This window comes from Octopus sinensis, linkage group LG1 (assembly GCF_006345805.1).
Source record: "Octopus sinensis linkage group LG1, ASM634580v1, whole genome shotgun sequence".
In the NCBI taxonomy this organism is placed as follows: Eukaryota; Metazoa; Mollusca; class Cephalopoda; order Octopoda; family Octopodidae; genus Octopus; species Octopus sinensis.
The window spans coordinates 163,633,704-163,647,053 of record NC_042997.1 but is presented as its reverse complement, the minus strand read 5'-3'; the positions used below and the strand labels follow the sequence as shown (position 1 = coordinate 163,647,053).

The following is a 13,350-nucleotide window of genomic DNA, read 5'->3' as shown; positions in this document are numbered from 1 at the left end:
TATTACATGAAACCATATGAATTCTAGTCTAAAGAAATAGAAACATGCATTCTATAACACAATTGTAAACATTTTTGAACAGATGAAATTGTTAGGAAAGTGAAACTTAAAGATTTAAACTTGCACAAACGAATATAAAACTGAAAAAGAATATTTAACAGAAGTAGATGCCACTACAGATACCAAGTTCATATCAATTAGGAAAGTATTAATATTTACATCTATTCTTTTGTAACTAATGATCTTGTTAAGATTAGCTTCCAACTAATGAACTTTGAAGTGGGATTAATACAGGGCTGAAGAAAAAAAAGTACAGGACAATGTAGAATATAGACTGGACCAAGTTCAATACTTTAACCATTCTGTTAACATGCACTTGTTTAAGTTTGCCATGTGTAATTAACTTTTTTAAGAATTAATGTCTAATTTCAAAGGGTTGATAAAAGCCAATGTCTATCTTCCTTGAACACAGTTTACAATTAGATTACTTACTTTTTCTTGTACCACAAAATATATGTATCAAGACATTTTATGTTAATGTTTTACAGATCTAATGTCAGAGATGTGCCAACTCAGTAGGCAAGGTAGGTGGTGCCTACCCAGGCTAAAATATATTAATTATTAAATATGAAAAAGTAAATTATTTTCAATCCATTATAAAAAAAAAAGTAATTTAATAAATGGAATTCAGTGTATATTCAGTAAATTGCCATTATTTTCCTGTTAGGTAGAATAGCTGCAGTCTTTCAACTATGCACAACCCTATTAGATCTAAATACCATAAGTTTGGCTCTAGAATGAAATAAAAAGAATAAAGAAGCAAGATAATATCTGCTTACAGATCAGTGTAATATTAGAGTGAGGAATGATATGTGTGATACAGTGTATATGTGAGTTTGTCTTTGGTAATTGAGCATGTCTTGAAAGACATTTTATTCCATATGAATGTATAAACAGTAATAATGGTTACTGATTTAGGCCAGCAAAACAAGGCCAGCAGCTTTGAGGAGAAAAGCTTACTTGATACCATCAACCCCTGTACTTGAATGGTATTTTATCTTATCAACTCTGAAAGGATGAAAAGCAAAGTTAACTTTGGTGGGATTTGAACACAGAATGTAAAGTGCTAGAACAAATACTACAAAGTATTTTTTCTAACACTACCAATTTTTCCAGCTCACTCCTTACCTTGTATGAAACAGTGATTAGGAACGTGTGTGTGTGTGTGTGTGAGAGAGAGAGAGAGAGAGAGAGAGAGAGAGAGAGAGAGAAATAGAGAGAGTATAATTATAAAATAAAAATCCAAAAATGTGTATATGTGTGTGTGTTATTTTAAAGTATATATAGGTACAACCTGCTTAACTATTTTTATCCCTATAGACATGTCTGTGTCTGTGTCTGTGTGTATCTGTGAGTCTATGTGTGTGTGTGGGTGAGAGAGAGAGAGAGTAAATGTTTCCTGCTGTCAAAATATTTTTACATAATTTAATTTATTCACAATTTACTTTATTAATGCTGACTGCCTACCCTGAATAAATCTCTGTTCTTGCTGTTGTTGTTGGTGTCCTTCTTAGTCACCACTCCTATATATATACATACATACATATCCTCTCTCTCTCTCTTTCGGAGAGGCACTGAGCAGCTATACACACACATACACACACGGCAGTAACTTCCACCTACCAAATTCAATCACAAAGCTTCGGTTGGCTCGGGGCTATAGTAGAAGACACCCACCCAAAGTGCCACGCAGGGGGACTGAACCCGAAACCATGTAGCTAGGAAGCAAGCTCCCTAACCACACAGCCATGCCCGCGCCTACATATATATATATATATATATATATATATATATATATATATATATATACCTTGAAGTGGAAAGAAGCAAGAAGTCAGTTGGTATACACACTGAAGATTGAGTTTGGTTGAGCAAAGATTAAACAGCTAAATATTCATCACTGAAACTATGAAAATCTATTAACTTTGCATTCATGTGTGTATATCTGTGTATGTGTGTGTGTATGTGCGCATGAATGCATGTGTGAGCATGTTTGCATGTGTGAGCATGCATGCATGTGTGAGCATGCATGCATTTGTGAGCATGCATACAAGTGTGAGCATGCATGTATGTATGAGTGTGTGCATGTGTGAGCATGCATGCATGTGTGAGCATGCATACATGTGTGAGCATGTGTGCATGTGTGAGTGTGCATGCATGTGTGTGTTTATGGTATTGCTAAATGTTTAGAGAGTTCACTTCACAACCATGAGATCCTGGTTTTCACTCCTTGCATGGCATCTTAGGCAAATGCCCTTTTCTATAGTGCCAGATCAACCTATACCTTGTGATTGAAATTGAGTAGACAGAAGCATATAAAAGCCCATCAGGTGGATTGGACTTATAATTCAAAGGTACAGCCTTCTCACACACTGTGTTATGCTGATTTCACTTGAGGGTTATATTAAAGGTACATATGTTTGTGGAATGCTCAGCAACTAACATGTTAATACGATAAGCAAGTAATTTGATCAGAAAACTAAATTTTCATCATCAAAACTGACAGAAATACATTCAATGCTTACTGCTTACAATTGGTATTTGATCATGGCATATGCTTCTCTAATGTAACATTTCTTATAAATCAATTCCAGTAACACTGTTGCAAAACTTAATATCATACTTATTGTATACAATATAATAATCATAAATAGAATATTTTACATGAAAAACAAAAATACAGTAAAAATACAGAGAGAAAGAATAGCCAATTATGAGCTGTAACACAACACCAATATCCATAGACTTGTGTTGATCAAACATTAATCAATCTTGTATTTCCTACTAACATGCAAACCACACATCTTACTCAACCCTGAATCATGAATTTCTCCTCCTCTGTCTCTAGCCCATTTCTGCTGTCCAAACTATACTTTATATTGTAACTACTTTCTAAAAAGTAGCACTGTGTCTGGTTCCACTCTCTCAACTGGAAATCAGCAGCAAAAACTTCCAGTTAACCTGCTACCTACTGTCTTTACATCTCTCTAAACTTATTCAATATACAACATTAGCTCAACTGTATCTCATCCTGCATATGGAATATTTATAATTATGAAGATTCTAACAAGATAGTTTCCAATCATTGAGACACATTTCAAAATATATTCATCATCACAGTAGATTTGTCTTTCTGAAGGTCTCTAAGTTTGAAAACTTAATTTTTTTTTTTAACTTTTAACTGTGCCTTCTTTTTTTTCCATAACTGTGGAAGACTATAATAGATTTTTTCTAACAGCGGTAGTAGTGGGATAGTTTGAAAGCTTAACAACAAAAAATTCAAATAATTAAGTAGTTTACAGATAGTATAGATCAGTGGTACAAAGTAGGGAGAAATTTATACAGTGCACACTATTAAGTGATTGGCAATATGAAGGACATCCAGCAGTAAAAACATGCCAAGAAAAAATGAAAACAAACCAACAGAGGAGAATAGGACTATGCAAGTCACAAGATACGCAACCCATCTAACAGTGCAGTAACACTGAATAAAGAAAAACTGCTGCAGACCACAACTCTATTTTCGGTGGCAAGATAAAATACATTAAGACCTGAGTGTTAAGTGGTGATAAGATGGGGTATCTATTCATAAAAGCCAGCTCAAGACAAGCAAAAAACTGAAATACGAAGAACAAAGATTAGTGATATTCTTTCTTGAAGTATGTATGTGCCAGATTAGGGAAAACAATAACAAGAAGTGAGATGCAGTGAGATTTATCCAACCTATACAAGCATGAAAAAAGAGATGCAAAATGATGATGATTTTTATGTATTAGGTGCACAGACATAGCTGTGTGGATCAGAAGTTTGCTTTAGGTTCAATCTCACTGCATGGTATCTAGGGCAAGTATCTGCTGCTAAAGCCTCAGGTCAACCAAAGTTCTGTGAGGGGATTTGGTGGACAGAAACTGAAAGAAGCCCATTTTAAGCGTGTGTGTGTCCTTGTTTTCACATTGCAAAGTAGTGGTAAATGTGTGTTCCCATTATAGATTCGTTTCAAGTCATCCATGGAAAAATGTTTGGTCATGTGGTGGTGTTTTTTTTTTTTTTGGGGGGGGGGGCCCGAAATAGTAGTAATATCAGTATATATATATATATATTCACACACACACATATATGTATCTTTCATGCTGGCATGGCTTAAAACACATAAATATGTATATGCATACACACACACACACACATATATATATATATATATCATATATACGCATGCATGTATATACACTTGAATGTGTGGATACCATCATCATAATCATCATTGTTTAACATCAGATTTTGATGATGGAATGGGTTGGAAGGTTTAACAAGAACCAACAAACCAAAAGACTATGCTCAGCTACAATGTTTGCTTTGGCATAGTTTCTACAACTGGATGCTTTCTTAATGCCAACTACTTTACAGAGTGAACTAGGTGCATTTTTTCTATTACCAGCACTAGTGAGGTCACCAAGTACTTGCAAGGTAAGACCCTTCAACTAAGTGGCGTGGAGTATTGTATAGAAAGAGGTAAAAGGGGGAAGGTACAAGCATCCTGCTGAAGTGGAGATATATATATATATATATATATATATATATATTGAGACCCCCTTCGGTCATGACTGACCGTGGGATTGCACCTAGAAAGTTACCCTCCCAAACACAAGTCCGAGCAAGGTTGTTTATGGAAGACCGGCAGTCGCCCATGCATACCAGCCTCCCCTCTCCACGCCACCAGTGTTATTCAAAGGAAAGGCAACGGCCAATAGAGCTTGGTACCTGTGACGTCGCAACTCATCTCTACAGCTCAGTTGACAGGAGCAATGTGAAATAAAGTGTCTTGTTCAAGAACACAACACGCAGCCCGGTCCGGGATTCGAACTCACAACCTCATGATCGTAAACTCAACACTTTAACCACTGAGCCATGCGCCTTCACATATATAAATGCATATGTAGATACAGGTATACATATATATGTGCACATAAGGCACAGAGCTGGCAGAATCGTTAGCATGCCAGACAAATTCTGCTGAGGTCAACTTTGCCTTTCATCCTTTTGGGGTCAATAAAATAAGTACTGGTTGAACATTGGGGTCAATGTAATCAACTATCCGCCTCCCTTAAAATTTCTGGCCTTGTGCCTATAGCAGAAAGGCTACATTTATATGCAAATACATATATATGTTTGTGTGTGCACGTGTGTGTGTGTGATCAACATCATAACATTCACGTTTCCATGCTGTGCATGGGTCAGACTGAACACACATACACACACACATACACACACACACACATACACACACATAATTATATTATAAGAAGCACAACACAGCATTTTTCATGAATATAAATATAAATTTATGTATGTGTTGGTATAGTATTAGATATACTTAATGTTCATGAATAAATGTGATCACATCTACAAAATTAAAATGACACAGTATTCTCAGACCATTATAAAGGTGACAAAAGAAGAATTCTAAGCAATAGCGAGCATGTCTACAAGAAGATAAAAGCAGCCACATCATAACTGGATATTAATGCAACTGCTCTCTAATTAAAAGGTAAGGGTCATAGTGCAAGGTAAGATGCCAGTGACTGAACCTGTGGCCTGCTTTCAATTCAAGGTTGGAAATAAAAGCATAAAAAAAAAAAAACCACAACTTATATTTCCCTCCCTTTGAAAATGTGAGGAGCATCGCTCTGAAATATTATTAACTTTGAAAACAATGATGTAATAATGTCACACAATAACAAGATATGTGGTGCATCTGTGACTGTGCTTAACACAATTCAGCAGAAGAATCAGGAAACAGCAGAACTAAGCTAATCTCCAAAAATGCTGCTTCACAAGCATTATGACAATGACATAATAGTCTACACTTTTGCTGGTTGTATTTATGGCAATTTAGCTATGCTGAAGCACTGATTTTCAGAGCTTTCGTTTCAGTCTCATTTTTATAATTTAACTTTTTGAGCAGGAAGGAACACAACACAATTGATTCACCAAATTACATCAGCATCCACAAACACACTCACAAATACATAGGTACATAAACATACATACACACATATATATATATACACAAAGTTAAGGCTTCCACACAGTTTCCATCTGGCAAATTCATTTAGAAACAAGCTTAATTTCCCAGATAAACATACGCATTTGAAGAGGAGTAAAGAGAGGAAATGGAGAAAGAGATGAGAGAAAGAAATTGTTCGAGTGATTAAAATATTTGACTAGCAACACAAAACCACTCCAAATTTGTTTATGTTTTGATGTCTATTTGAGAAACAAACATAATTACACAAATATTAGTTTAGCTAACTGTTGGGAATAGGTACTAAATTACTAGCATAGTCATTTTGTCTGATAGACTAGCATGCTATCCATAACAACAATTTACAATGCATGCTACACTCATTTAATGGAAAATGTACCATTAGATAGATGGTATGAATTTAAGTATTTAGTTACCATCCTGGATAGTGTGTGTTTGCATGTGTTTATATGAAAGACAGTGCGAGGAAGAGAGGGGGCGGATAGATTTCAAAATCCAAATAACATTAGACAAATATCTTGTAAGGAGTTAGTTATATACTTTTGTATGAGCTCTAAACACATCAGCCCCAATTTAACTTTTCATTTTACCAAGGTTGATTAACTAAGCAGTGGTGTTAATATAATCAACTATGTCTTAGGAGGGAGTGACCCTCTACCACAAGTAAAATAACATGAGAAAAAAATCTCAAGCACGCACATGCTTATTTGCATGTATGTGTTCACAAATGTATACTCTCATTAATGTTATTTTGATTTTTGATAATATTAAATTATACTAATATTTTCCAACACATAGTTAAAATAATTCAAAGGACACTTGATAACTAAGAAATGAATGAATACTATAAAATAAAGTTTTACTTTCATTACTGATTGAAGAAGTGAACACCACATAAGAATAAAGGATAGCACATAACATCTAAAATATTTGATTTTATTTCTAGAGATATACTTTTGATAATAAATTAATCAATGTCATTTTTATTCATGAACTCGACTATATGATATCAATTTATTACTGAACATACATACATCAATAAATAACTAAATAAAATATTTGGTTTCTTTTCGAGGTTTCAGCTATCATCGGACGATGGATTAGCTGGTTGAAACTTCGAAGTCACTGTCAGTAATATTCTTGTTTAACAAATATGTATACATATAATCATAAAGACAACAGCTCAACCTACAATTGTCACATCTCTGCACCGTGATAATGCATTTGTTTAAATCCTGTTTGTAAATAATAATATTCTTGATAACATATAACTCTTGACAACTCACTGACAGTTGTAACTTACTGTACACTTCTGCATATGTGCGTGTAGCTTACGTAGCTTTAGCTTCTTCAAAAAATATATAAGTAGCAGAACAATCAATAGAAAAAAAACATGTTACCATAACACTTTAAGTGCGACGCAACATCCATGCTCTTCCGCTTTTATAAAGTTAAGCCTAAATCCAATGGTAATTAATAGTAATAAATGTAAACACTCACATTCACATAGTTGTCTGCTTTTTAATATCAATACTAGACTGCTCTTTTTTGTTTTTGTTTGCTGACCAACTTATAAGATTTTCAGGGAGTAGGGAAACAAAGCATTAGGCAGGCAGAGCCAGCTGTTTGTTATATTATCAGACAGCCCAAATAAAGGAAGCACACAGGTCTTAACTCAGCCAATTGAATGGAAATATACTGACAAAGGAAACAGTCAAGTATATTTAGTTGCTATCTTTATGTAATTTTAGTTACAACTAGTTATTAGCTAAAAGAAATATAATAATCTTTAAATACATTCATTTTTTACACTTGAATATATCCAATAGCACCCAGTTTGATCACAAAATAAAGAAGAAAAATGTGTATTTTGAGAAATGAATAAAAGCATTGTAGTGTTTACTACCCTCTGAACAACAACTCAGAAACATTTTAGTTCTATTCACTAACAAGAAAAACAGGTTTTAGTTCCAAATAAGAAAATAAACAGGTATATTCATATGAATCGTAGATTCACCAAATGTTTCGTGTAGACCTATTTCAAAGATAATGTCCATTATGTTAGCTATTGACTTTAATATAATGCAAAAATATAAACTTTATAAAGGGATGCAGATACTGATAAAAAAAAATCTAAAATTATATGAGAGTAAAAGTAACGTATTCTAATTAACTGAGTCAGTGATGTCAGACAGAATATTTAATTTTCAAGTTGCTATTTCAAGGAAAATTGCAGTGGAATGACCTGGTAGACTAGCATAAACAGCAACAATCTTCTAGTGGAGAATTTGAAAATTCGATATATGCTAAACAAACCTGTAGTATAATATATTTAGCAAAGGCTTTATTTACATTCTCTACTAGTTGATTAATCAATGTAGACACAATGAGCTACAACTACTATAGATAGTACATATGACAGAAGACTTCAATCGGACATCAAGAAAATATCACAAAGTTATATTCACACAGAAAGAAGAATGTTACAAAGAAAACTCAAAGAAATGAATGTCAGAGATGAAAATGTGCCCATTCTTTTTATGTTGACAGGCTCTCTGTCATATATATATCTCATCATTGTTATCGTCATCTGTCTTCCATGCTGGCATGACTGGGACAGTTCAACAGATCCAACAAGCCAGAGTACTGTATCAAGCTCTTATGTCTTCATTACCAGACTTTCTACAGGCAGGTGCCCTTCCTAACACCAACTACTTTACAGAGTGTACAGGGAGCTTTTTGCAAGGCACCAATGCTAGTAAGGTTGACAAGTAACTCACAAGACAAAGAAGCCTCCTCAACTAAGTGTGGGTGTAGTAGAGAGGAAGGTGATTTTATGCCTAATGTGATAGAAGTGGCTTTATGCTTAGTACGATAGAGAGATAGGAATAGGTGTCATCCTATAGAGGAGATACATAACTACACCATATTATATAAGAGTGCGTGGGAGTAGCAGGAAAGAGAGATGAAGATAATGGTGACTAGGTCAGAGTGTACTCTCAAGGTACAAGAAGGTGAGTGTAAGAGAGATTATGGATAGAAGATTGGAAAGGGTGAGTGGATAAGTTCATAAGAGATGGGAATAAAGGTAAATATAATGAATGGCGAACAACTGAGTGAGAGAGAGAGTGACAGACAGACAGACACACACACACATACACACAGTGTGTGTGTGTGTGTGTGTGTGAAAAATACCACTGAAGGTACCAATAAATCAAGCAGTCACACATGATAATGTTTGAGAGCATCAAGTTGTGTTTGCATTACTCATACAGAGGGACAAACATGAAAACAATAAACTTTATTTTAGTGTTTAATCAACTGTAATAAACAATTGATTCCTACATTTGCTGGGGTATTTTTCTTCCTTCTGAACATATTTTAAAAATAACCATTGTAAGGGCACCAAAACTAAGTTTGCCTGGAGTTTCTTCCCTGTTCCACTCCTCTCTATCTTTTAAAATGTGAGTAATCATGAGGGCTCCTCTACAGCAAGAAACCTTTTCTACTCAGGCCCCTTCTATGAAGACATATCCCCTCACCTCCTACTATAAAATCACTCTCCCTGGGTTCATAGTCCTGCAAACTGCACAGTGACCTCACCAGTGGCAATAGCACAAAAAAAACCCCTCCAGCACACACTATAAGGTGGTTGGCATTAGGAAGGGCATCCAGCTGTAGAAACCATAACAAAGTAGACAGTAAAGCATGTTGCAGTTTTTGACCTGTCGGATCCGACTAATTTGTATAGTCACATTTAAGACTAACAGAATGAAGAGTTCTGTTGATTCCTGTTGATACATTGGGAAATAGAGTGTGGTAAATTCATGGTAGTTCTTGGGATAACTCAACTGCAGCTTTGCCAGTTGGAGCTTTGATTAGATGGGGTGACAGTGTTGAATTCACATATGTGTCAGGTGTAAATTCATAGAGTTTTCTGCTTGGACCAATATGGATTGCTTGGTAAAAGCTATTGGTTCACTATAGCTAGTCTGCTATGCATTACTGCTATGTCTGCTGCGAGACACTTAAAAGTAGTGTCACTAGTGAACATCTCTTATGATGTTGCAGCCAACTCTATAATTCTACAGCATTATAACCAACTCCACAACATTGTAGTCAACACCATTTCATAAACAAACTACCAAGACTCAACAACATTGAAGTCAAAAACCACTCAAACAAATTAACAACAATGTGATTTATCAACTGCACTAAGTCACAGGTTGTTCTAAATTGTAATAACAGAGGCACATCTGTTGACAAAATACTTGTACTAGGTATTGATCTGAAAGGTAGTGACAAGGGACATTGATTGATTGCATTACTGGGACATTAAAAATATCCAGCACTGAACAGAATTTCTGTTAAATTTCTTTTTTGAAACAAAAGATAAAATACACTTCCAAATGTTTTTCAACTCCTCATGCACAGCCTTTGCTCAGAAGACTTATTTTCTTGTAATTTGTTTAAAACACTTTTCTAAGAGAACTTAATTGCATGTTTATCCATCATTCTCTACTGACAAGTTGTAATAAGAAGACATTGCTCTTTTACTGTTAATACAATATTAAGTAGGCTCTAATTTTTATCCATCCAAATATCATAAAACAGCACATAAGAACCCTCACTATTTCCTGTTAATTGAAATTAACCTGTTACATGAACTGTAATAGATTTATTTATTTACCTGAGTAATTATTATAATTACTTTTCCATAATATCTATTTATTTCATCATTTCCTGCATCAAAAATATCTAATGGTAAATAAGTAAAAGACACTTTAGGGGATTCAATCCCTGTAAGACACAGAACTTTAGCTAAATAATCAAATCATATTGATAAAGAAAAAGAAAAAAAATTTTAAAACTTACCTTCAGAGATGTTCAGATATGATTTTCGAGAAGAACTTTTATCTCTTTTTCGAAGAACACGTCTACCATCAGTATAGGTTTGAGCAGAAGAACTAGTATCCTCTGAAATGTCAGACACACTGTCTTGCAAGGAAGATCTTCTAGGTGTATCTTTATCTCGAGTCCGAAATCGTCTTCTCTCCAATTGTGAGTTGGCTTTATTAGCTAAAGTTTTCTGATATGAATAAAACTCTTGTGGTTTATCAGTATCACTAGAGAAATCAGAATGAATATGACGGGGAGAACTTGCTCTGAGTGTCCCTTCAGATGAAGATGTTGCTCTAACAGAGGAGCTTTCTATGTCTTCATCTTGGCTTTCTTTTGATATTTTATAGTTCTCTATTTGAGAAACCTCTTCCTGATGTTCGCCAGTGACTGTTGGTTCTTTTCCTCCATTTTCAGGTGAATGGTTATTTCTGGAAAAAAAAAGTATAAATCAGAAAATTATAATTATCATTTATGTTGAATTTGAAAGACTTCAGAAAAAATCTATACATTCAAATTATATGTTCGCAAAAATCGCAAACAAATGATTTCAAATTTCTGATATCTTTACATCAACAGAAGCTGCTTAAGATCCTACATATAAACCATATTGATTGCTGGCTATATAACAAGGTACTATTACTATTGCTCATTATATTCTATTATGTTTTTTGCAAAGGTGTTGCTCTATTATTAGATAAATTACATTCTAAGAACCTACAATTAATTATTATATAAATTCTATGTAGATGGCTGAATCAGTAGAGCTTAGGACAAAATATCTTGTATTAAGTCACACACTTTGTGTTCTGAATTCAAACTCTGCCCAGATCCACTTTATTTGTCATCCCTTTGAAGTCAATAAGTATTCTGAGGTCACTGTAAAGAACTATACTATAGAAGGTGGTTTCCCAATATGACCAGAGTGAAGTGACTGAAACCAGTAAATGAAAATTAAAAGAATGTTACATAGAGAATAATGAAATACTATTCCTGTACATAAGAAATAACAGGTTTATTTCAGTCATTTGACTGTATTTAAAAAAAAAAAAAGACAAGCCTAAATAGAAAACTTCTAATCACTGACTAACTTTATGTAAATCAGAAGTCCTCACCAAGCAGCCTTTAGATTTTTCCTGTTGTATGAGCATTCTCTGTAACCACACAAATACACGTTTTTCTTTGTTTTGTTTTTTTTTTTTGTTTTATATAGCACACCTCTATATCAGTTCAATTTTTGCACTGATTCACTTTTAATTCTTTATTAAATGTGATAACTAAATAATATAATGAAAGAATTTACTGAACTCTACTGAAATAAGATATAATATATCATATATATTTTTTATATATGCAATTCATTAAAAAAAAACCTATATAGTTGGAAGTCATTTTATTTTTGTAAGTTTGTATTTATTGACAGTGAATTCATTATTCAACATATGGAAATTGAGTCTTTTGCTCAACTTAAATAAGCTTTGTTCTCTTTCAGACACAAACTAACAATAGCCTCTTCCACTTTTGAATTTTTACTCTATTTACATTCAATAGATATTTGTCCTCATCTTGTTTGTTGTTAACACAACGTTTTGGCTGATATACCCTCCAGCCTTCTTCAGGTATCTTGGGGAAATTTTGAATGGGTTCTCATTCCTAAGGTGAGCTGGCAGAAACGTTAGCACAACAGGCGTTTTGTGTAGCCATATTTCGTCTAACGTTACGTTCTGAGTTCAAATTCTGCCGAGGTCAACTTTGCCTTTCATCCTTTCGGGGTCAATTAAATAAGTACCAGTTGCATACTGGGGTCGATCTAATCGACTAGCCCCCTCACACAAAATTTCAGGCCTTGTGCCTAGAGTAGAAAAGATTAGTATTATTATTATTATTATTAGTGTTCAGGTCACTGAACTCAGAATCTTGGGGTTAGTAGCCCACACTTTTAACCACTACACCATATGCCCGTGGGCAATTATGGAGTGAATTTTAGGGCTTATAAATCTAATATTTTTCTATCCTTCTTTAATATCGGTTCCCATATGCTGCTCATATCTGCACTTGGTCTGCTTAGGAGGTTGTTATTGTCCTAGCATAGGTGCTGCTTCTTTTAGTTTTTGTATTTTCCAGTGGTGTTCTCTGTCTATTATTTTAACTTCATCCCACAGGGGGAGGTGGTATCCATTTTTCCATACATGATCAGCTATACCCAATTTATCAATATCTCCTCGTCTCACAGCTTTGCGAAACGTTGTGTTAACAACAAACAAGATGAGGACAAATATTCGTCAAATGTAAATAATGTATATAATGTACATAATTCCTCATCTCTTATATATATGCTTATTAGATTC

The 13,350-nt window shown here is 34.2% G+C and overlaps 2 protein-coding genes across 14 annotated transcripts in view; one reads left to right on the top strand and one right to left on the bottom strand.

Moving 5' to 3' along the window:
• The window catches only part of LOC115211517 (supervillin), a 273,144-nt gene that overhangs the window by 121,981 nt on the left and 137,813 nt on the right, over positions 1–13,350 (bottom strand). For all 10 annotated transcript variants that reach the window (XM_036506226.1, XM_036506231.1, XM_036506225.1 and 7 more), the window contains one exon: positions 10,979–11,433. In XM_036506226.1, the coding sequence (XP_036362119.1) occupies positions 10,979–11,433 (455 nt within the window). The remainder of the gene's footprint in view (positions 1–10,978; positions 11,434–13,350) is intronic.
• The window catches only part of LOC118764967, a 115,527-nt gene that overhangs the window by 310 nt on the left and 101,867 nt on the right, over positions 1–13,350 (top strand). For all 4 annotated transcript variants that reach the window (XR_005000827.1, XR_005000825.1, XR_005000819.1 and 1 more), the window contains exon 2: positions 549–584. The gene's annotated coding sequence lies outside the window, so the exon portion shown is untranslated. The remainder of the gene's footprint in view (positions 1–548; positions 585–13,350) is intronic.